The 26589-nt window shown below is 32.9% G+C and overlaps 1 protein-coding gene across 2 annotated transcripts; it reads left to right on the plus strand.

Annotated features, from left to right (window-relative positions):
* The first annotated feature begins 309 nt into the window (after nucleotides 1-309).
* On the plus strand, nucleotides 310-26290 carry zyd (sodium/potassium/calcium exchanger zydeco). Of its 2 annotated transcripts, XM_014231105.3 has the most exons (8): nucleotides 310-1328; nucleotides 20146-20319; nucleotides 20711-20898; nucleotides 20988-21174; nucleotides 21373-21453; nucleotides 24139-24681; nucleotides 24745-24846; nucleotides 25267-26290. In XM_014231105.3, the coding sequence occupies exons 1-8, from the start codon at nucleotides 1295-1297 to the stop codon at nucleotides 25602-25604; spliced, it is 1647 nt and encodes a 548-aa protein (XP_014086580.1). In that variant the 5' UTR covers nucleotides 310-1294; the 3' UTR covers nucleotides 25605-26290. The 2 variants fall into 2 exon arrangements, with proteins under 2 accessions (XP_014086580.1, XP_036232892.1); XM_036376999.2 differs by lacking the exon at nucleotides 21373-21453.
* The last annotated feature ends 299 nt before the right edge of the window (nucleotides 26291-26589 follow it).

Raw genomic sequence — 26589 nt, forward strand, 5'->3', positions numbered from 1 at the left:
AGCCGCCGGCGGCAGGCACAATACACATACACACGCAAACACACACACACACAACGACAATCAACTGCTGCAGCTTATATGCTTTATACAAGCGCAACGCGTCAACAAATAGCGCTTTCCGTTTGCCACGCTTTTCATGCGACCTGCCGCAGCGCGTTAAATACATAAATACACAATGCCTACAAACGTACAGCAGCGACAATTGTTGCCATCACTGTCAATTGTCATGGATTACGCTTGCGTCGGTGCTGTATTTTTGCTGAATCGGAGTCGTAGTCGTTGGCACTCGGCACGGTGCATCACGTTGACCCGCCGTTCAGTATGCTATTCGACGACACTGGCAATGGCGGCTTACGTTTAGTACGCGCGGCAAATTTTTCAAGTCACTTAGTAAAATTCCTTTGACTAAGCACCGAAAATTAAATTATTACAACAACAATTGTAGCAGTAGCAGTAGCAACAAAAACAATTTACGGCAACAATAGGATGTTGAAAATCGAATGATTGGTACTCGGCAACGCGCAACATTGCAGCAAAGACAACGTCTAAGGCGGTGCACGACGTCGAACAAAAAGCCGACAACGTGAGCGGCGCAAACGAAGACGGAAAGGCGCAAACGATTATCATTGACGGCATTCATATGTGCTATATAGATATATACATAACAACATACATGTGTACATATTGTATGTAGTATATACTTGTGTTGCACGGTTGCTTAAGCTGTGTGGCTGCCGTTAGTTAGTCTCAGAAGATTTGCCGAAAGCTGTAATACGAACTTAAACGGTATCCGGTCGCGTTTAGTAGCGAGTGGCGTACACTCGATCCGGGTGACGACGGTGGCGACGACAACGACTAAGACGCGCATGGCGTTGGTACAGCGCGTGAATTAGTAAACGTTTGCGGGCAGTGCGAGCACTTCGTTTGCGGTGGCTGGATTATCTGTCGATTAGTGCGCGAATGTGCAACGCAAAACAACCGTTTTTGTCAGTCAGTGTACCAAAGTAAAAAAAAAAACACAGAAAAAAGTTATGCGAAAATACTGAAGAATACTTATTAATTTTCCAAATCATTAATCAATTTTTGAAGTTTTGTTAATAAGAAATTTATGTGAAATCGCGCGTATGTGTTGAAATTGCGTGAAAAAAGCGTATTTTTGAATTTGCATTTGCACCACAAGCTGACAAAAATCGCTGAGTACACGCGCACTGAACTCGACTCAGTGTCAGCGTCGGTTAAAGTGCAGAATTAACGCTTTGCGGTTGTCAAGAAGTAAAGTAAATTTAGCAGCAACATGGAAGATCATTGGGGCCTCAGCAGCACAACCGGTACATATGGATTTACTGTGTAGTGTTATCTAACCTTATAAGCAAACTCGCTGAATGAGTAGTCCTGCCAACAAATCGATATATCGATATACATGCATAATATATAATATTTTGTGCTTTCAAGACTTTTTGAAAAAATATTTTCTCTAAATAAAATGTCAATATGGAATATTCTCCATTCACATATACTCAGCTACGCGTTGGCGGCATCTGCTAAGTTAACTGCTCTTAGCTATTAGGAAATCCTGTTATTTCCAAATACATAGATCATAGATTATCGAAAAAATTCGCAAAACCATGTTCTCCATGCTCCACCCTTCGCCAGAACTTTGCAAATTTATAGCTAAGGCTTCTAAAAGGATTCCACACCAAACGTGACCTCTACAACTCGTCATTGGCCTCCATATCAGCTCGAAAGAGCTGTATAAACCGCAGTAGCGCACTGGCTTACAAGTCCTGTTCAACGTATCGAGCTAAGTCCCTCAGTTATCGATATATCTATCTGAAATTTATCACTGTTATTTATCGCGTAAGCGCCGATATCGAATCATTATAGATTAAAGCTGCTCAAAATTAAGTTCTTGTATGATAAACTTTTATATTTCACAAGATCTCTGCACGAGATTTGGCACAGAATATTCTCCAAGACAATACTAAATCTTCGAAAATATTTTTTAAATTTTTTAAATAAATTTCCTATAGCATATAGCGGTCATACAAATTCCGATCACAAACAAGTCCGTGTATCGAAAATTATTTTATTTGGACGAGATATTTTCACGAAATTTGGCGAAACGGGTAATTTTCAAGGCAACACTGCAGTCTCCAAACATATTGTTTAGTTTGGACCACTATAGCACATAGCTGCTATACAAACTGAAGGATCAAAATCAATACAAATATCTTTTTATACCTTATATATGCTATAATAAATGCACTTGTGAAGGGTATTATAACTTTGGTGTCTTCTTGCTCAAATTATCTGAAATAACACTGCTATAGGTTTTATATAAGACTCGAAACCATCTAGTGCCATTGACTTCATAGTCCCATTGGTAATTGTTTTAAAGTTTTTTTGTTTCGAATTCCGTTCTTCGGGTATGTTGAACTTATCCTGGTTCTTTAGTCTGGTGTATCAAATAAGTCCTCCATCTCTTACTCTTTGTAGTGGTAGCAGTTGTTAACTTTCCCCCAAAATTATTTCACTTTACTGTGTGCTCTTTGTCTTCCAAGAACGGCATATTTAGAGAACTATCTCACTCACAAATTATAGTTTAGGTTTTGTATATCTTTACCAAAACTACAATATAATAATTTTAAATAATTTAACTCATATATTTAATTATTTAAATTTTTGGTAACTTTTTTATAATAGTTCAATAACTTTTCTTAAAAAGTTTAAAATAAACTCTATTAAGTGAGGTTAGCAATATTGTTTCATATAGAAAAACAGCTTCTATTGGATCAGGCTAAATCTGCAGATAATCAGAATAATTTGGTATAATTAATGCAAGATGTAGGTAAATATTATAAAATAAAACAACAACGAATACATATTTACGAATGCAATGCAAAACAAATGGAGCGAAATAATATTAATTAACAAAATAATGTTTGCCATTGAAAAACTAAACGCACACACACGAAAACATGAATGGTTAAAGTAAATAAATAAAAAACACCAAAAGCCAAGCTCTATTGAAATAAATCTATAAACAATTGTGTCTAGCTTACTTCAGTTGCAGCCGTGGCTTCTATGAAATTGAAACAAATTAAACAAAGAGTATATGTACAGCATGGCGTATGCGTAACAAATATTCAATAGACACTGAGCATGAAACAATAAGCAGCCGATGTAATGATGCGGAACCGCAACGGAAAAATATAGTGAATAGCAAGAAGCAGAGAAATACGAAACATGAATTTACAAGCGAATATTTAATAAAATAGAATTAATGAAAACTATAAACTTGAAACGGAAAATCAAAAATGAAATGAAAATGCGCTTAAAAATATAAAGCATAACATTTTAGGTTATAAAATTAAAAACTTAGAAAAAAATAAAAAATAAATAAAATGTCATAAATAAAAAATTATGTCAAATTGTGTAAAAGAAATATTAACAATATAAAATATAAATTAAATATAATTTAAAAAAAATTAAAATTGCAAAAAATAAAAAAATTATAATCCAAAATAAAAGATAAATATTAGTATTATTGTAAAAATACATAAAAACTGATGAAAAATGGAAAGAAATAATAAAAAAGGAAAATAAAATAACATATATTAAAATAAATAAAAAATAAGAAATTAAAAACCAAATATAGCATGCAAATAAGTTTAAAAATATAAAAGCATAACATTTTAATAAATATAATTAAAAAAAGACAAATTAAAATTAAACCAAGTAAAAATAAAAACAAAAAATAAAATAAATATAAAGAAAGCAAAAAAAAAATATATTAAATTAAATAACAAAATAAAAATTTTAAGTTTACAAAATAAAAGACAAATTTTAAATATAAAATAGAATTTTAAAACTCAAAAAAAAAAGTAAATATTAGCAATCTTACAAAAATAAAATTAATTTTTTTATTATTAAGTGAAACCAAAATATTAAAAAAAAACGGAAAATAACATATATTACAAATTAACAAAACAAAATTGTTAATAAATTTGATGAAATATAATTTTTTAATATATATGAAAAAATTTATTTATTTTAAAATAAATATTATTATATTATATATAAAATTATAATAAAAAAGCCAATATAACAATAAACAATATTTAAAACATATAAGTTCATATTAATAGTGACAGAAAACCTACACATAAAAATAAACAATAATAAAAACAAAAAAAAAACGTTAACTTCGGCTGCACCTACATTATACACTTCACAGATGCATTTCTTATAACATACAATAAAAGGTTTTAAAAATCTGTATCTTGATTTTGAACGATCAGCTGCCATATAAAGCTATATGTTTCTGGCATTGCCTTGGACAATAATACATGCCAAATTTCGTGCAGATATCTGCTGAAATAAGATAGCTTTCCGGATGGGAACTTGAGTTTGACAAAAATATAGTCAAAACTTTGATCTGGACAGCCGATAGATGACAATTATTACAAAAAATATTGCTTATGTTCCGAAGCTTGGCGCAGAAAAATTGGTTGATACATTTTAGTCTTATTTGTTTAATCTTAGAACTACCTAGTTATGTTTTAAACCATAAAGAGGTTATTGAAACGACTATTAATCAAGAACGCAATAAGTAAGGGTATTATATTCACGTAAATACTTGTACCAATAGATTTCTGTAAGCTCTTAGCATAAAGCAACCTAAAACTTTTATCAAGCAACCGACTCGCCAGATCTCAACGCGAGAAGTTTTAGAGCTACTGGAATCTGCGAGTTTCGAATTTTAAATCAAAATAATAACGCAAGCTATTATTTGGTTTCTTAACTAGATCTATTATTTGAGCATTTTTTCGCTTGCATAAGTACAAATCCATGTTTTTAAAGCGGATATACATATTTTTCAAAAATCATGACTCAGTCGCGGCCTGCATATTTGAAAGAATTTGGAGGCCTTAGGGACCGTCAAATAACGGTTTTAATATTCCGTATTAGTTAGTAAAACTTATGTATGCTTGTACTTTCTGTAGAGACCACACTTCTGCTGATAGTAATGCACATTCAAATAAATCTTCTGCTACTTCTTCGAATGTTATTTTAAACTGTAAAGCTCCGACAGCACAGTTATGATTATATTATACATATGTACGTATACAATTTTCAAATAATTTTAGTTACTTCTTTGACTTTCTTATTCTATATTCTGTATTTGTATACTCAACGATCAAATCAACGTAAATTGTCACACAAAAGGCGAACAATTTAGAAATGAAATTAAAGCGTTGCCAAATGATGACAGACCGCATAAGTTGAACACAGAGCATGTTTGCTAAGTAAAGATAATACACAAAAGCAAACGATGAACGGACAAATACTTGTGGCTAAACATATAAGTATATACATATGTGGGTTTACTTAAAATAAATATATCCACAAACATATGTATATAACAAGAAATATTGAGCTAAAGGACAGTTACAGGTCGCGATGCGAGCGAAGCAACGGCGAAATATATGCAGCAAAGTGTGTGCCGAAAGCTAAGCGAAATGCAAAAAGGAAATCTACGCTGAATGCGTAGCAAGCGAACAGTTGAAATTGAATATTTACAAGCGCTGAGCGCTTAACAGCTGAGCAGTGCTCACGTATTACATATTGGACACACGCTCGTGCGCCTGAAAGGATGCTTGAAAATAAGCGCAACAAAGTAGTTGAAAAACGTTCAAATGTGAGCGAAGACAAGTATGCGAGCGCAAGCGTGTGCGCTGAGAGTTTTCAGCGCAAAGTTGCTTACTTATGCACTATGTATATATGCATGAAGATAGCATTATTATATATATATTTATTTTGTGCACTTACTTACTAGCAGCTTAATAAAGTGTCGCTGCCTTCACACTTTCTGCTTATTGCTCAACTCAAGCTCTGCTTGCTTATGTGTCGAAGTAAATAATTGAAATGAAAAAAAAAAAAAAACAAGCGGAGAGAGTATTAACACATACATACATATATACAAGTAGTTTAACAGCCACATGCATATATCTATGGCTACAGATGTGCATTCATAAGCGACTGATTAAATTAAAGTGAACTTAATTTAGCGTGATTGATATCGTTTTCTTTTCATGACTTTATTTTCATACATATTACAGCAATGTATACAAATTTATACATGTAGTTGTGTGTGTGTGATTTAATACACTGCTAGTATGCATGCTAGTTAAGCAGCATTAAAGAAGATTCTTGTAGATTTTCTAGCGCTAGCTTATAGTAATCTGTATATATATATATTAACATATACATATGTAGATGTCGCTGTAAAAACAGCAGCATAGAAAAATTTTAATCTTTAGCTTTATTTTAAATCTTTAGCTGGTTTGTCTCAAAAACGAAAAAAAAGTTTGCGCTTGACTTAAATATTATGGTATTAAACTATTTCGTAATAAATATTTGATAACTAAAACAAGGAAAAACGTGAAATTCGTTTGCACCGAAACTATAATACCCTTTACAAATACAAAGGTTCCTTACAAGCACTTAGTTCCGATTTAATTTTGTGAATATACCTCGTGATATAAAAAAAATGTCCATGCAAGCACTATATGCTGATCGGTTAGCTAATATGGCAGCAATATGCTATAGTCATTCGATCTATAAAATTTTTTGCAGATTGCATTATTGCCTTAGATAATGACCGGTTTAAAATTTCGTGAAGTTATTACGTCAAATGAAAGAGTTTTCCATGCAAGCACTTGATTCGGATTGTTCAGTTTGTATGGCAGCCATATGCTAGAGTGATCTGATATCGGCCGTTCCGACAAATGAGCAGTTTCTTAGTGAGGAAAAGACAGGTGCAAAATTTCAGATCGATGGCTTAAAAACTGAGGGACTAGTTTGTATATATACAGACAGACGAACATGGCTAAATCAACGCAGCTCATCATGCTGATTATTTATGTATATATTTTCAAATTTTCAAATGAAAAAAATATTTAGTAATACCCGAAACACACTCGAAGATTTGGCGTGGTCCGGCGAGAACAGTTTGTATTATAAATATAGATGTTCTTAAATTGAAACTTGAACCCAAGACTAACTAATTCTCATTCTCTTCACTACATTTATCATTGATAACCTATAAATACAGTTGAGCGAAAGGCAGAAATCATCGATTTCTATTAATGATTGTAAAGTAAAGTGAGTTTAGCATCAAAATTGTATATGCAAAGTACTATCGAAACTTCTTGCATTGGAATTGAGAAGATGAGACTGATGAGAGGCGACTTTTACGTTCATCTAATTTGGAGAGCACTGAATCGAACACACAACTGTATAAATTACAAAAATTTGCATAATCGTATATATATAAAATATCAAACGCTTATGTAACTTTTAAACGAAAACGTTTTTCATAAACACTGTCTAATCGATATAAATATATAGAGTGTATAGAACAACACATCACATATATAATATTTAGTTTTAAACCTTATAAATGTAATCTAGCAAAACTTTTAGAACTAACTGTTTTCACTGGTTTTTCTCTCGCTCGCTTTTTAAATGTGCTACGAGCATTAATTTACCAAATTCAATCTCATTTAGTTGGTGTATGCACACTCGGTATACAACACAATAACAGGAAAATCACAAAGTTTTCCTAAACGTAAGCTTGCTGGTAGTAAAAATACGTTAATCTTACCCCAAACTTCTCTCTTATAATGAATAATGAATTTCGATATCAATAATATTGTACTTTCTTAAATATTTAGGAAAATATCGCTAGGCGCATTTACTGTTAGAATTGGTTATACAAGTAGTTTGTGCACCTTCTTAGCCTCTCTTACAACTAGTTTCTCCGTTTTCTAAGGTACTCGAATCAAATTGATATTTTCTTTATTTTTCTTGTACAACACATGTCCACATACTAAGTACGTGCATTCAATTCGCCACACTCTAGTTTAATCCGTCCACGTAAATAAATTAACATTGTCATTAAATATTGCGCACATCAAAAATATCATCAATTAAACAATTGCTTGACCGCTTTGATTTCGTGTCATGCCGACGTCAACTCTTCATTTGACTTTACAGCTAAATTTCTTAAATTAATTAATTGATCTCAATTTAATGCACAAAAGCTAAAATAAGACACGATAGATGTGAAAATGTGACAGCTTAAGATGAAGGTATAATACCCTTCACAGGTGCATTTTTCATAGCCGAAAAGGGTATAAAAAGATCTTTATCTCGATTTTGATTGATTAGTTTGTACGGCAGCTATATGCTATAGTCGTTAGGTTAGGTTAGGTTAGGTTAGGTTAGAGGGTCGATCCTAAAAAGGATCCAACTTGGACAGCTTAAACGCCGGTCCGTTGTGGTACCCGAAACTCCTATGAGCCGGATCAATAGACCCTTTTTTTAATGAATGAATTTTGAATGCTATAGTCGTACGATCTGCAAATTTCTTACAGAAATTGTAGCGCTGCTTTGATTAATATTATATGCCAAATTTCGTGAAGATACCTTTTCAAATTAAAAAGTTTTCCATACAAGAGCTTAGGTTTTATTGGTCAGTTGGTATGTTAGCTATATGCTATAATAGTCCGATATCGGCAGTGCCGATGAGCAGTTTCTTGTGAGAAAAGAACGTGTAGAAAATTTCAGATCGATATCTCATCTCTTATATAATATTTACAGAATTTTCTTTTGAATATATATTATAGAACCAGCGTTGTTTAATTATAAGTAGCCTCTTCTTTACTGAAATTAATTGAAATGTAAAAAATGTTTAATGGAACTTTGAGACTTACAATTTGCTAAGATAGTCGTGTCCATTGCAAGTTAGAGATTCCTTTCCTATTGACACATATTTCTTTTTATACTATATTTTCTGTATCTTATATAAATAAATGTGCAAGAAAAACATTTTTGACCATTTCAACATAAGCGCCATTTATCGCTTCAGCATCACAACTAACGGTTATCTATTAGGTATATTTTCTATTATCAAGCAACGTGCCAAGTATGCTTACGATATTAAGTATTTTATTTTAATTTAAGCTAAAAATATCAGGAATATCATATAAGTCTTCTGAAATAAGTGTTCAGTCAACACATATCCTCTAAATGTTAATATGAAATCGCTCAAAAATCAAGTCATAATGCACTTTTGACAGTCAAACCTGTGGTATATCGAAAAATCTTGTGGTATAACGATTTTATTTTGAAGTGAAAATTATATATTTAGTATATTGAAACAGACAATGAAAGCTCACTTCAAATAATCAATATAAAAACATTTCTAAAATCTCAACTGTCTAATAAAAATCACAAAATAAATCAGAGAATTTTAACTTTTCAACTTCAGAACTATTATCATTGAGTTTAGTCTGACAAATGTAAATCATGCCTCACAATGTACGCACATTTTAAAAATCTGTCTCAATTTTCAGATATAATTGTCATAGTTGATAATATTTAAGTTTGTCATATGAATATTACAAAACATACATAGAATCACTCACATGCATCGATATTTACAAATATCACAAGTGATTTGATGAAGTAAAATGAAAATCACAAAATATGGAACAGTGAAAAAATTACAAAAATGTACAATATTTAAACTGTTCATTAGATATGTGAAATGTGCTTTCGTATCTGTCAAGTCAAAATCACAATGAATAGAAACAAACAAAAATTATTAACAAAATCTCACATAAATTGATATTTATAAATAACATAAGTGATTTTATGTTGGTCAGATGAAAATCTCAATACTTCAAAAGAAATAACAAACTTTCATTTAAATTGATAATGATCTGATATGTGAAATGTGCTTTCGTATCCGTCAAGTCAAAATCACAATGAATAGAAACAAAAATTATTAACTAAATCTCAAATTAATTGATATTTATAAATAGCACGAGTGATTTTAGGTTAGTCAGATGAAAATCTCAATACTTCAAAAGAAATAACAAACTTTCATTTAAATTGATAATGATCTGATATGTGAAATGTGCTTTCGTATCCGTCAAGTCAAAATCACAATGAATAGAAACAAAAACAAGTAAGGAAGGGCTAAGTTCGGATGTAACCGTAATGTAATTTTAAAAAAAAAGTTTTAACTGCAGATGCCCCTCCCTAATGTGATCCTGTGTACCAAATAACAGTCTTGTATCTTATTGCGGAGCTTAGTTATGGCAAGTTATTTGTTTTTGATTAATGGCGTTTTGTGGGCGTGGCAGTGGTCCGATTACGCCCATCTGCAATACCAACCGTCTCACGGTACCAAGAAACATGTCTACCAAGTTTCATAAAGATATCTCAATTTTTACTCAAGTTAGAGCTTGCACGGACGGACAGACGGACGGACGGACGGACGGACGGAAAGACAGTCACCCGGATTTCAACTCGTCTCTTCATCCTGATCATTTATATATATATAACCCTATATCTAACTCGATTAGTTTTAGGTGATACAAACAACCGTTAGGTGAACAAAACTATTATACTCTGTAGCAACAGGTTGCGAGAGTATAATTATTAACAAAATCTCAAATTAATTGATATTTATAAATAACATAAGTGATTTTATGTTGGTCAGATGAAAATCTCAATACTTCAAAAGAAATAACAAACTTTCATTTAAATTGATAATGATCTGATATGTGAAATGTGCTTTCGTATCTGTCAAGTCACTTATCGATAAGTATAAATTACACATGTGATTTGAAGCAGTGCTATCAAAATCACAAACTACTAAGAAGAAAAAAAAATTTCAAAAATTAATTTAAACTGCTTATTAGTATGTGAAATATGATTTTGCGACTGTCAACTCAAAATCACAATGTATAGCATCCAACAATAGCTACAAAATTTCACATTAAACGATATTTAGAAATAGCACAAAAGATTCTATGTAAGTGCAATAAAAAGTACAAAGTATTTAACAGAAAAAAATCAAATATGCATTTAAATTCAAATGTATGTATATAATATTTCACGTATGATTTTACAACTGTCAAAGTAAAAATCACAGCATAAATAATGTCAGAGTAAACCTAGTATTAATGGTGATTGATCATTTACGACGTCATAACCGATTGTAGCACTCAAACAATAAAATCACATATATCAGAAATCGCATATTATTTCCACAGACGAAATGTATTTGCATATGCAAATGTCACGTGTGATTTTACAACTGTCAAACGAAAAGCACACTGTATGATTTAACTAAAAAATTCGAGAATCCCACATTAATTGATAATTATAAATGTCACAAGTGATTATACAGCTGTCAAATGGATATGGCATGCTATAGAATAACAGTTTGCGAACAAATCTCACAAACAATTTATGAATGCGGAAACAAATCAATCAGTTAGCTCAAATTCGACGAAAGTCGCTAACGTTTTTACTCAAATTTAAATATGTAAACAGCTAAGAAATGACATTTAAAAGCAAAATTAATGATAAAAGCGCGGCTAGTAAGCGCCAGTTACGACTAAAGTACGAAAACAAAAACAAATTAATTGCTTTGAGGAAACATAAGCCAAATCGGCAACAATGCTGCCGTGGAAATGAAAACAATGAACGCCGTAAAGTATACATACATATATATGTATATGCAGCTTTAGAATGAATAATATATATATCTATATATGTATATAAATGTTTTTGCATTGTTTCGCCGCCGCGCTGTCGAAATTTTACTACTAATTTAGTAATTTAGTGATGTGATTAGCAGTAAATGCCTGCGCCGCCCCTTTTTTTACACACTGTAAGCGTCATGCTACGCTCGTACAGTGTGCACAAAATGCCGAAAAATAGACATAAATTGTTTATATGTACATATGTAAATTGAACAAGCCGCGAACGCCTGCAGCAACGCTGTTGCTGTATAAACGCGCGCGCAACGCAAACGTTTTGCCACCGCACACAACTAATGAGCGCAATTACCGTTATATGTGTAAATTAGTGTTTGTGTGCCAGTACTTTGTAACCACATGGCTATAGCGCCTATTAAATGTCGAATGAAATGCAAATAGCGTTCAACTCATTAGCGTCGATGTGGCATGCCACCAAGTGTTGTTTAAGCGCGCTGCAATGCAAAATTATTAAATAATTAAAAAAATTCAAATGACAGCGAAATGTAGCGCAGTTCTATAGTTGTATGTGCGTGGGTGTTTGTCGACCAGAAATGACATTTGCATACAAGTAATGTAAGCTTTGCAGTAGTTGGCGCGCGTTTCTGACGTCCCTCAGCGTGTTTTAGACATTTCCGTTGCGCTTTGCCAGTTGTTTGTTTGTAAATATAAAGCTTTTTAATTATTTATAAATTCGTTGAGTATTTATAGTTCATTGCTTTTAGTCAACAAAGCAGCGCAATCAATAAAAAAACAAGAAAAAATGTCAACTTCGGTTGCACCACAGCTGGAATACGCTTCACCACTAAAGAAATTTCCATACAAGCACTAGATTTTGATCGGTCAGTTTATATGGCCGCTATATGCTATAGTGTCGCAATCGAAACAATTTCTTTGGTTGTTGTACTGTTGCTATGGAAAATAATGCACGGCAAATTTCATGTAGATATCTCGTCCAATAAAAAAGTTTTCCATACAAACACCGTATTTTGGTCGATCAGTTTGTATGGCAGCTAAATGCTATAATGTTGCGTTAACATCGGTTCCAACAAATGAGCAGCTACTTGTGGTAAGAAGGACGTGTGAAAAGTTTCTGATAGGTATCTCAAAAACTAAGGGACTAGTTCACGTTTATATAGACAGACAGACGGTTGGACGACATGACTAAATCGACTCAGCCCGTCACGCTGATCATTTATATATACATTCTTTCAAGGTGTTACAAATTCACCCAATGTACCTTGTTTGCCGTATAAAAATTAATAATGCGTTTAACGCGTGGACAGTAAGCGCTGGGAGGTGCTAAAGGGCGTAGGTAGACGGGTGGGTTACTATTACACGGTGGATGATTCTAATTTATAAATAAAATAAATTTTTTTAGCGGCGGTCATTTGCAAACAGACAATGTCAAATGAAGTTTGTGTTTATTCTTACCCTTTAAAAAAAAATTAGTGGTTCGGCGTAGCCACTCCGATTACAATTCGACAAAATTAAAAATGAATTATAAATGTAATTTGATATTTTTATTTGTGAATCAGCGGTGGTTGTAGTACCCTGTGTCAACAAAATTAACACCGTCACGCTTACTTCGTAAAGTAATCAACTTTATATGCTCCACGCCAATTATTCAAGACCTCAATCGAAGTTTTAATAGAGCTTATCCTCCAAACAACTTAAGTTTAAGATCGAATTCCGCTATCTTCTATACTAAATTTAGGCCAAGCTGGTAGCATTACAAGAGTCGCAGTTTCTCACGAGCTCTAGCTCTGTATTTCGAGAAAACTTGACTAAACTTATGAAATTGAAAAACGACTTCCATGATGATTCATCTTATATACCTAAAGCTAAATTCAAGTTGCTTACTTTTCAAATGATATTGACTCAATATGAATAGATTTATGCTTTAGAGAATATATCTATAAGGGGGTACATAGTTAGAGCAATATGCAGGCATTTCGCAAATAACGCACATACTATATACACACCCAAAAAATGTGGATAAAGATGAGATCAATCTAATAAAAGGCTTGAAATTTTGTCAAAGTTCGGCGGATTTAGAGGGGTAACTCTAGTTCGCTATTTATAACAACGACCGACTGTACGACCGAAGTTTCGCCAGAGTTTTACGGGTAAGGCAGAGCAGTTCGAAACTTATACGACAGTTTAAAGGATACTGGCATTCCTAGGCCTACTACTACTACAATAATATTTGCTTTTTTGATACAAACGCACCAAAGTTTTATCAGATTTTGGCAGCTAAGCTACTAAGTACTTCGAGACCTATGTGTGTGAATAAAGCGGACTAGTCTGAGCCTAATAGTATTACTACAAGAACAGTTCACTTTTGTCACAAAAACTGTGGTGGCGAAAGATTTACAAATCGTTATTAAGCAAAGGTGAAGGTCACTATATAACTCATCTTCTCATTTGGTTCTATCACCATAGTTTTAAAAATATTTACGAGAGAGCTAATGTGTTCGTAAAGAACGGCAAAATCTATGGTTTATTATAACGTAGCACAGAATGCTCTATATACTCATATATTTAGGTAGAGAAACTCACTGTTATTTCATAGGCCATATAAGTTTACTTTGCTTCTAATGATTAACTGATGTTATTTAGTGTTTCGAAGACCCAGACCAATTAACCTTTACTGTGTTAGCACTGTGACAGTTTTAATGTTATTGTAAATATTTTAAATTAATACAGTATAGCTAATTAAATAAATATATATTAGATTACCCACACCATATGCACGCATACACAATCATGCGCTCAGCCGCGCGCCAAGCTAAGTTCAGCTACGCAAGCGGCAAACGATCAACACAATTAAAACGATCAGTCAGGGCAAAATAAGTGAAAAAATTAGAAAAAATGCGAAACAAATTGAAAATTAACTTAAAACATAAACAAGCGCAAAATAAACTACAACAACAATAACAATAATACTAAAACAAGCGGCATTATAAATAGTAATAAAAATAGTGACAAAATGACGACACAAGCAATTAGTAGAGGAAATGCTATTTGATGCTCACTTAAAGTTAGGAAAGCGTTTGCTTGCTTGTAATTATATGCAAGTGGTATTTACTTATGTATATGTATATACATACACTTGCGGTCAATGAAAACGCACCACCAAATCTAATTGAAATAAGAGCACATGAGCAATTTGTTTATAAAGTTTACTTTATTTTTTTGGCTACATAGTAGGGTGGGACAAAAAAAAATTTTTCTTTGCCTGAGTGTAAAATTTGTAGATTATAAAAAAAGAAAATTTTTGAAAAAAAAAATATAAAAATTTTTAATATCTAGTAAATTTCGAGTTAAAATTTTTTTTGGTTTAAACTCTTCACATTTATATATAAATTACCGAATTTGACGGTTTTTGACTCAAAATTTATTTTAACGCTTAAGGAAAGCATTTTGTCGTTTAAGACTTTTATTTAAAACTCCAATAATGACCACAAAAAAATTTTTTTTATGTTGATAACTTTTAATTGGCTTGAAAGAGAACTCTCCAAAGTTTCTAGAACACTTACCAAAAATTTTTTACGAAATAAAAGTGGCTTCTAGATGTTTTTTTCCAATTTTTTTTTTAATCTACAAATTTTACCCTCAGCTAAGCAAAAAAAAAAATAATAATATTTTTTCGCTCCACCCTACTACATAGTGTAAAATAGTTATACACAAAATTTTTTTTCGGGAATGGTTTTTATAAGAATAGCCAATTAATTTAAGAAAATTTACTCTTCTAATAACGCGTCGTTCCTCCTTTAGCCTCGAAATCTTTCTTAATTTTGAAGGCATGTCATTCACTAGGCCCGCAATTGATTTTCTTATAACGGCACCATACCAAACCATTTCTAAAATATTAATCAATTGATTTTTATTTGTTGTCTGCTAATCTAGCAACTTCACACTTTATTATATGCCATAAGTGCTCAATAGGGTTTAAATCGGGCGAGTTTCCAGGTCATTCCAAGCATTGTATCCTTAGATCGTACTAGAAGCTGTCAGGAGGTAGAAGAAGACTAGACTGTAAAACATCTTCTATGTCAATGTAAGGTTCTATACAGGAAAAGAATCGCAACTATTGTCGATGGTTCCTTGTAGACGTATCGAAAGTCGCTCACATAAAACTATTTATACAGATGAACTTCATCAGAAGCACAGGTTGGTTCAGAGAGGAGACAATAGAGTGAGGGAACATTAGTACCGGTGGTAACACAATAGGCCTCCTATAGGCCTAGGTGCGTCGTCAGACAGCCACTCTTTCTACCTACCTAAGTACCTACCTACCATCCCCCAGATCGTTAAATGTATTGGCCACCTAAAAATAAGAATTCGAGCTGAATAGCATCAAACACGCCAATATTGAGTAAATGTTTTATACAAGATTTGTTTCCAATCAAAATTTACCTATTTTGTACGTTGGCATAGCGCTGAGTCGACTTGTACGATTAGGCGATTCGTATATGAATAATGCTCTTCAATTGCGCGTACTTAAAAATTCTTAAACATTGTTGCATATTTTTATGCATTCCTTACTCCATCAACCAGGTGTAGAGGCACCAAAATTTGGTATGAAAAGCAGCACCAAATCATTTGACTTAGAGAAAACTTAACTTTCTGTACTACACAATTACCCTAAAACGTACGTAAAGCAAATTTTGTGAGCTTAGTAAATTAAATTTGCTTTCGTCAGACCACATCATCTGTTGCCAATCATTTTGATCGCAAATTTTGTAGTTTTTAGCCCAAGAAAGTCATGCAGCCTTCATTTTTTGTGTTAACAGTTGTTTTGACAGCGCGTCTTACATATAAACACACATCTCTAAGCCGTCGGCGTATGATTTCGACACTTAAATTCACTTTGCGAAAATTTTGCATCTCCGCTCTTATAGAAACTGCTTTTTTGAAGCGATCGCTTAAACTCATACGTTGCAGTAAGTTGTCTTTTCTCTCAGTTGACTTTCGAGGACGACCTGATACCTTTTTACGCTCCAACACATAACTTTTCTCTTTTTTTTCCAAAAGATGAACAATAATTGAATGGCTACAACCAATACTAGCTGCTATTTGCCGAGAAGATAACTTTTCTGCGTCTAACGCCAATATGCGAATTTTTTGTTCACCCGTTAATTTCTTCTGATTATTTGATATTTTGCAGAATTTTTCAAATATACAACCAAAACACGACTATAATTGAACAGTGTGCAACCAATTTTATAAAAAATAATTTATTTCGTATTGGCTACCAGATCTAGTAGATTTTTTTTATTTAATTTAGAGTTATATAGCTGAAGATAGTCTACAAAGGTGGCATTGCGTTTTTATTGACCGCAAGTGTATGTATATTTGAGGTATTTAAACAGACTATACTAGTATATAGAACACTGACGGCAAAATCACTGGAAAACATATGATATTTGTTTACATCTTTCCAGTGGAGAAGTGTAGAAATGTTTGGGAATGATTGGTTATATAATCAGTTATACCTTCTGCTCAAATATAAACGAGACTGGCTCAAACAACAAAAACGGTTAATTATTCTTCAATATTTATTTTATCCCCTTCAAAATAGTCACCATTAGAGGCGATACACATATGCCACCTTTTTTTCCAATCTTCCTAACACTTCTTGTAGGCCGCTTTAGGTATGGCTTTCAGTTCCTTCTTCGAATTCTCTTTTATGACTTCAATCGACTGAAAATGCTTTCCACGAAGCGGCAATGTGAGTTTAGGGAAAAGAAAAAAGTCACACGGTGCCATGTCGGGTGAATACGGTGCTTGCGGAACAATATTTACGTTGTTTTTGGTCAAATAATCGCGTACAAGACGAGACGTATGAGCTGGATTTTGGAACAAGTCGAGCAGACACACGTCTCATGCCCAAAACATCGTGAATAATGCTATGAGCGAATCCATTTGATATGTTGAGCTCACTAGCTATCTCTCTTTCAGTCACACGACGATTTTCCAACACAATTTTCTTTACTTTTTCGACGTTTTCTTCGTTTATTGACGTTGCTGGACGACGATCATGGGGCAAGTTCTCCAGCGATGTACGGCCGTCCTTGAACGACTTATACCAATCAAAAATACGTGCACGTGATAGGCAAGACTCCCCATATGCCTTCTGCAACATTTTCATTGCGTCCGTCGCACTTATTCCATTGGAATAACAAAATTTCAAACAAACACTTTTTGCTCAACGTTAATTTCCATAGTAAAATTCGAAAAATACACTCGAGGAATTTGACATGTAAACATATAACAGTCCTGCCAACCTAAGCAAAAAAAAGTATGGCCATATGTCATGTCCTTGTCGAGTTATGGATAAAGTCTCGTTTTGCGTTGAGCATTTATAAATGTGAACATTATATCGATCATAGTCGATATAAGTGCATGCAAAAACAAGTTTATTTTGATTATTTTCTGCAGTAATCGACCTAAAATTGAAAAACAAAAAACAACTCTGCGCTTCAGAGTACTAAAAATTGCTAAGTTCTTCCATAAATTAACTGTAAAAGGCTATAACGATATTTTTTTGCTTGATGCCCAATAGACGATTTCTACTTCACATTTTTCATTGATACATATTTTGAAATTTGGGTAAATTTGGTTTTGGAGTACTCTTGACCATAAATATATGCACTTATGGCAACGCTTTAACAACAAAAAAGTTACTAAGAGCAACGTACATATGTAATTTGTTTTTATATCAATAAATTTATTTAAGCAAATCACTTTTATAGTCGTTATGTAGGCATATACCATATGTAGAGCAGTGCGCGCATTTTAATGTCACTGGCCGCATTTGTCACATACTATTTATTTATTTATAAAAATTTCAACGCTGTAATGAGTAGTCGTTGTTATTCGTGCAGTAATATGGATTATCTTGCGTTTGTCAACAATCAATATTATGTCAGATATTATGCATTTTAAAAAATATTTTAATTAATTAATTTCAAAATTAAAAAAATAATACTAACATTTTTTGGTCGTAATAGTAACAACAGTTTCTGTCTTTTAAAAAATACGTATACAGCGACAAATTAAAATTAAAAGACATATTTTAAGACAAAATATATATGTTTTTTATAAAGGTTTTAAAAATTATATGTTTTTTTTAAATTTTTTAATTTTTTAATAAAAAAATCCTTATAGCTACAAAATAATATTTTGTTAATGAATATGTACATCATAAAAAAAAATGAAAAATATATTTCATGTAAATCAATTTTTTTGTAGTATTAAAATATATATATGTATGTATTAGGGTGGAGTGAAAAAAAAAATTTTTTTGTTTAGTCTGGGCGTAAAATCTGTAGATTATAAAAAAAGAAAATTTTTGGACAAAAAAATATTTTTTTTAATACCTAGAGGTGGCGCACTCAGTTTTAAAGTAAATTTCGAGTTTATTTTTATACACCCTAACATATATATATTTAACAACGTCACATACATACATACATACATATGCGCGTATTTGTTCGCGAGTGTTTGGGGTCCTCACTGCTTCATCTAGCAGGTCTCGGATCTCTATTGCGGCTTACTGCTTTAGCTCACTTACGAAAGCTAAACCACCTAGGTTGCTCCGCGTTTATTGGACCAACCAGGTCTTCTGCGGCACTGCGTTCCCGTTGCCAGTATACGCATTCAAGGAATGCGTCGTTGTTTGGGCATGACGGTTGCTCGACTTTTCCCATTCTGTGTAGATAAGCTGCTGGAACAGCTGTGTCGTGTAGAATTCGACTTCTCCAAATTTTTGGTTGTCCTTAATTTTACATCTCTCATAAGTCTGGCCGTCCATCTGCCACGACTCTCATTCTCCCATCCATGCTGATATCGTATATTTCTTTATTTGCTCGATTGCCCTCTTGTTATTCTCAGATGTTTTCTTTAGCTCCCACAGCTTTTTCCTTTCGTATGCCAGAAGGTGAATTGGGTATTACCGCTTATAAGTAATATTGCATCGTCTGACACCTTTCGGTAAGCTGATGACATTAGAAGTACTACCGGTCACTCTCCAGCGATTATTTTAAGAATTTCTCAAAAACTCAAAACTGCTGCATTTAAAAAAAAATTATCAAAAAATTTTTCGAAGTTTTTTAAATCAAATGCATTTTTGAAACAAATTATTTGTTCCTTATTATTTTCTAAAACTTTTTAGTTTTTTTGGATTTTGTTTAGTATACAGTAAAAATGTTTTTAATTCATTAAAAAAAATATTTTTTTGAACAAATTGTTTAAAATCGAAAATAACAAAGGAAATTTAATAATATTATAAATTTATTGATATGACTTTATTTTATAACAACAGCGTTGCATCCAAAAATCAAACAATTCGAAAACCTTACAAATTATTACTTTTGTTTATACAAAAAATTATGAAAAAATCCGAAACATTGCAAATTGTATTATTTTTTTATTTTTACAAAATATTATCTAAAAAACTCGAAAATATTTCTTTTCAAATTGTTTTCTTTTTTTTGTTCAATTTACTTTCATTTAGATATAAATTGTACACAACCCGCCATCGACGACTTCCCAAAGGATCTATTCACCGAGGCGCAAAGACAGTCGGGTGCTGTTGTACTTCATGTGATAGCCAGTTTATATTTATTTCTAGCATTAGCGGTAGTATGTGATGAGTACTTTGTGCCTGCAGTCGAAAAGATATGCGCAGGTGAGTGATCCGATATTGTGATCACAAAAAATATTGTTTTATTTTTTTAATTATAACATTTCTTTAATTTAATTTTTTTTAAATTTATTTATTTTTTTTTTAATTTAATGTGCGTTTTTTAGTCTTTATTTATTTTTTAATATTCTACTCTTTATTTAATAATTTTTAATAAAATATAGCTAATATTTTATTTTAATAATTACATATATTTTGTTAATTTTAATATGTTTTTTTCATTTTGTTAATTTTTTATATTTTTTTTTATTATAATTTTTTTATTTTTTTTTATATTTTTTTATATTTTTTTTATATTAATTTAATTTAATTTTTAATTTTATGTTACTATTTTGACATTTATTTATTAATTGGCCTTTCTGCAATCTCACTACAGCGTTAAATATGTCAAATGATGTGGCTGGCGCCACTTTCATGGCTGCGGCCACCTCAGCGCCCGAACTCTTCGTCAATGTGATAGGTACATTCATCACAGAGGGTGACATTGGCGTGGGCACCATTGTCGGTTCGGCGGTATTCAATATTTTAGCGGTTGCCGCGTGCTGTGGGATTGGCGCGGGCATGGTGAGTAGCTAAAACCCAGTTAGAAGCTCTCACATAACGTTTTTAGTAATGTATATTAATTTTAAATATCTACTTCTAAATTCTATTAGACCATCCCACTTGATTGGTGGCCCTTGACGCGCGATAGCATAGCTTATGGCGTCACAGTCGCCATATTGATTTGCGTTATGCACGACGAACGCGTCGAGTGGTATGAGGCGCTGATATTAGTCTCTCTCTATGCCGTTTACTTGGCAGTGATGTATTTTGATAAAACATTTCAGAAGTGCGCAAAAGGTACGTGCGCTGATTTTAAGCGATAAATTTGCAATAAAACATACGAAGATAACTATCTGAAAACATAATACTGCTTACATAGCTAGAAAATATTCAAAACTTTTACACACAGATACATGACAATTGATTTAATTGACATTTTTACACTTTCATACTACTCCAACACAAACAAATACACACACACAAACACGCATTTAGGTGGCGTTAAGCAGGCTCGCTCTCGCAGTCGCTCCTCCAATTGCAGCATACAAACGAAAAACAGCAATGAAAAAGAACCAGGTTGATGAACAGAATGCATTTTGTATACAAAATACATAATATACTAACACAAATGTACATAAATACACTGATTGTACTTATAAAATTATTTACATATAGATATATAATATAATACTTTGTAACGCTTAAAAATATATACATAAGCATATACAAACAAAATAATTTTTGCATATAATAAATTTTAAAAATATAGCACACCCAATTTCAATAACATGCTAAAAAAAAATATTTTTTACTAAACACAATTCCAAAACAAATTCCCAATATATTTTATTTTTACCAAATTAAACTTAGTTAAATAAATTTTCATTTCAAAAAAACAAAACTAATAGCAACAAGTAAGGAAGGGCTAAGTTCGGATGTAACCGAACATTTTATACTCTCGCAAAGTCAAATGGTATACTCGTTTGAGATTTCTTTGTGGATTGGCTGATATTTTCGGTAGAAGGTCAACTATAGGCACCTGGGTCCACATATTTAGCACTTAGGGGCTTAAACAGTTTTGGTTCGATTTAGATAATTTTTGGCCGCAAGGTGGCATACTTTAATCGCATTATTCACGCAAAGTTTTACCCCGATATAATCATTGTTGCTTGATATGCATAGTGGAAAGTGAAAGAATCAGATGGAATTGAAAATGGTGTTATATGGGAAGTAGGCGTGGTTGTAGTCTGATTTCGCCCATTTTCGCACTATGACATAGAAACATGAAAAGAACATTATGCACCGAATTTGGTTGAAATCGGTTGAGCAGATCCCAAGATATGGGTTTTCACCTAAAAGTGGGCGGTGCCACGCCCACTGCCTAATTTTCAACGCGATTCCTATAAAGTCATCTCATACCATCCCAGAGATAAAATTTAATATCTTTGGCGTGTTTAGTGATTGATTTATCGCGCTTTTAGTAGTTTTTAACAGTAACGGTTTAGGAGATATGCACATTAAACCTATTAGAGGCGGAACCACGCCCACTTTAAAAAAAAAACATCTAACTGCAGATGCCCCTCCCTAATGTGATCCTGTGTACCAAATAACAGTCTTGTCTCTTATTGCGGAGCTTAGTTATGGCAAGTTATTTTTTTTTGATTAATGGCGTTTTGTGGGCGTGGCAGTGGTCCGATTACGCCCATCTGCAATACCAACCGTCTCACGGTACCAAGAAACATGTCTACCAAGTTTCATAAAGATATCTCAATTTTTACTCAAGTTAGAGCTTGCACGGACGGACAGACGGACGGACGGACGGACAGACAGTCACCCGGATTTCAACTCGTCTCTTCATCCTGATCATTTATATATATATAACCCTATATCTAACTCGATTAGTTTTAGGTGATACAAACAACCGTTAGGTGAACAAAACTATTATACTCTGTAGCAACAGGTTGCGAGAGTATAAAAATTCTCTTTCAGAAACTCTTGAAACTTATTTCGTAATAACTGTGACAAATTTCGTCACGATACCCTGACAAATAAAAAAGTTTTCTATACCAGAACTTGAGTTAGATCGATCAGTTTGTATGGCTGCTATATGCTATAGTTGTCAGATATAGGCGGTTCCGACAAATGAGCAGCTTCTTAGCGAGTCAAGGATATGTGCAAAATTTCAGAAAGTTAACTCAAAAACTAAGGAACTAGTTCGCGTATATACAGACAAGTGATCTAGTTGTGCTGGTTGTCTTATTATTAGGTGAAAACATGGAGGGTCTTTCAAGTTTTAACCCACCAACAAACGACTGGTGGATTTTATGAGACTAATTTTTATGTCTTAAAAAGCCACGAAAACGAGAATGAAAAATTACTTTGGGCCCATATATATTAAGTTTTTGACAGATCTTTATAGCTGACAGAGTTTTATATAAAAAAAAATTACATGAATGGCCATTTTTCGTGGCAGAGAAAAGCATCTTCACACTATTGAAAATATCCTGATGTGATGTTTAAATACCGTAAGAGTTTTTTATGCAACCACTCCGATAGATAGTTCACAAAAAACAATTAGTTGAAGAAACACGTTATAATGGAATATACGAGTATCCACACATATCCAAATCGAGAAGATGCTGGAGTAAGATTGTAGAGCGACAATATAAAGCCTAATATAGTCAAATGGATAGCCAGTAAAAGCTAGATTATACAGAATTAACAAAAAAAAATTAATGAGTTGTATTTGAAATTTTATCTATATCCAATTTATGGAAAGTTCCATAGGAAGACAAATAATATAGAACCTATAAGCTTTTAGTTACACAATCGAATAGTCAATAATTTAAGTTTTTTATAACACTAAAAGCTTCGAAGTTGAGGACCTCTGAATTACTATTACAAACTATATCAAAGCATGGCATCTTTCCCGATTTCTGCCATTACAACACCGTATCTACAACATCAAAGCAATTCTTACAGAACATATGAAAAACATAGGTCGGGTTTAGCCTATCTTTCACTGTAGTTTATGGAGCTCAGTGGACAGATGTAGGTATTTAACGGAAATCAAAAATCTGGCATTGTCTTGTTTGTTCTAATCTAGTGCACGTTTAAACAATACCCGATGAGGCATGAAAACCGTTTAAGCTTATAAGATAAATAATTATGAAATAACAGATATTAACATACTTCTCACTAACCGACCTGCAGTAGAGTTCCCAAAGCATCACAAATACTCATAAAAGCATAAACTTACAGATCTTGTGGAGAATCGCATCTGTCACAAGCTCTCCACAATACAACTAAATGGGGGTGTTAATAATGAGCCGCCAAAGCTGCAGCCTACGGCATCACCGCCTCCTACGCAATCTGCCGCCGCAAATTCCAACACCAATTCGAACTCCAATACAACAACAACAGCGACAGCAGCTATACTACAAACACCAGCCGAAGCCAAATTCATATCCAGCACCCTTGCCATGGAGAAAGGCGCAGTGGAATTGCAACCAACTGGCGCCATTTCCATAGCCGTGCCCGCCTCAGTCGCAGCCGCCGCATCTACAGCGAGTGACGAGGAGGTGGAGGAAGAGCACTATTCATTGCTGCATTATCCCAAGGAAAAGAGCTGTTTCGCACAGTTCACTTGGATCATTATTTGGCCCATACACTTGCTCTTTCGTATAGCGATACCAGATTGTAAGAAGACAAAGAATAATAAAATATTCCCTTTGACTTTTATTATGTGCATCGTGTGGATTGGTTCGTTGTCGTATGTGGTCGCTTGGATGATTACGATCATAGGTGAGTAAATACTGTATGGATATTTGCGTAAACTTTCGGTAATGCTTTTCTTTTTCTTTAAAGGTGATACGCTGAAAATTCCGGACTCAGTGATGGGTATTACATTTCTGGCAGCGGGTACAAGTGTGCCCGAGGCGGTTTCCAGTGTTATTGTGGCCAAAAGAGGTAATTGAAAACTATCAGAGCTCGTAAAACGTTAGAGCACTACTGTAGCCTTAACAATACTGGACGCTCAACCGACTGTTTTGAAACATTCCGCGGATCACAACCGCATCTTTTTCGAAAATTATATTTATTTGGCGACTTTGCATTGCTTCCTCTGGTTTAAAGATAGTGTTGAAAAATTATTCATTCTGTCTTGCCTTCCATGGGGTCAGCACATAAGTCACTACTAGCATCATCTACAAAAGTTCTGAGTGCAACAAACTTTTTTACGCATTTCTACTGATCCTTTGTGAAAATATTGGAATCGCCAATACCTTATAACCTTAATAATCTTATTTATATTAATTACTTTTAACCTCCATATTTACAGCAGTTATTAATCTCACAACACACTCACTTACTACTTTATCTACCTTCTAGGTCACGGTTCAATGGGCATCTGTAATTCGATCGGCTCGAATACGTTCGATATACTTTTATGCTTGGGCGTACCATGGCTCATCAAAGCTGTCTTCTTTCCCATACAGCAGGGACAAAATTATGTCGGCATCAATTCGGCCGGGCTCGAGTATTCCGCTATAACGTTACTCTCCACACTATTTTTGCTCTACATCACATTCTCGTTCAACAAATTCAAATTGGATCGTAAAGTGGGCATGGCCTGTTTGGTTATGTATTTGGTTTTCATGATATTCGCATCGCTGATAGAATTGAATGTATTCTTTCGGGTCAATTTGCCAACCTGTGGACGTTCGTGAAGCGTGGAAAAGTGTTGAGCGCAAAAGTGAGTGCGGCAGACAGTGTGGCGAAGAAGAGAAAGAAGAAGCGGCGGCGGCGTGTGCGCGCGTTTTATATACATACATACGTACAAATTTTAATATGCGAAAAAAGAAGCGAATATAAATGTGGCGTCACTGCGAGAAAAGGGTGTTGATTAAACTTTACAACAGCAACAATAAACCAGCGACATATTTGATAGTTTCACTCGTGGAGTTGTTTGTCTAACTCTGCTACTTGCAAAATATTTTTCTTCATTTTATTGTTGTACAAGGGTATTATAAGTTTAAGTTGTATTTACTTTTCTTCGTTTTTTGTTTTTATTAATATTTTATTTTATTTTGCGCTTGAGAAGCGCATCTTCTTCAGCGCGTTGATTTGTGCGAGAAATGTATTCAATAATTTAATGTAAATAAAATCAAGAAAATACTTCTTATAATCGCTTTCTCTATTTAAATAAATAACAAATTGGAGTTCACATATAAAACACGTGAAAAACTTGCAAACATTTATAGTTTTATATATAACATATAAATAAAAATCCTAATGCTTAATTATGTAAAAATAAGCTGAGTATTTTATAAGTTTTATGCATAATATTTTAAATGCACCAGAAGAACAGCAAAGTAACATATGTAGACACATAAAGATTATTGGAAAAAATTAATTTTTTTGTTGTTTTTTTTTATTTTAATTTAAAAAAATACTTTTTTTATTTTCATTAAAAATAATATTAATAATTTACAGAAATTATATTTTATTATTTCGAAAATTTCAAATTGCTAATTACATTAAAATTACTTTTTTTATTTTAATTTAAAAAAATACTTTTTTTATTTTTATTAAAAATATTAATTAATTTTACAAAAATTATATTTTATTATTTCGAAAATTTCAAATTGATGATTATATTTAAATTATTTACATTTTTTCTTTTAATTTAATGAATAGAAATTAAAATTTTTT

The sequence above is a fragment of the Bactrocera oleae genome, chromosome 5 (genome assembly GCF_042242935.1).
Source record: "Bactrocera oleae isolate idBacOlea1 chromosome 5, idBacOlea1, whole genome shotgun sequence".
Taxonomy (NCBI): domain Eukaryota; kingdom Metazoa; phylum Arthropoda; class Insecta; order Diptera; family Tephritidae; genus Bactrocera; species Bactrocera oleae.

What these genes read in the sequence shown, in the direction of transcription:
- zyd (XM_014231105.3), top strand. Translation starts at nt 1,295, where the DNA reads ATGGAAGATCATTGGGGCCTCAGCAGCACAACCG. An exon ending in GGGCCTCAGCAGCACAACCG is followed by an intron (nt 1,329 to 20,145) that starts GTACATATGGAT and finishes ACTTTCATTTAG; the next exon opens with ATATAAATTGTACACAACCC. An exon ending in ATTTCAGAAGTGCGCAAAAG is followed by an intron (nt 21,175 to 21,372) that starts GTACGTGCGCTG and finishes ACACGCATTTAG; the next exon opens with GTGGCGTTAAGCAGGCTCGC.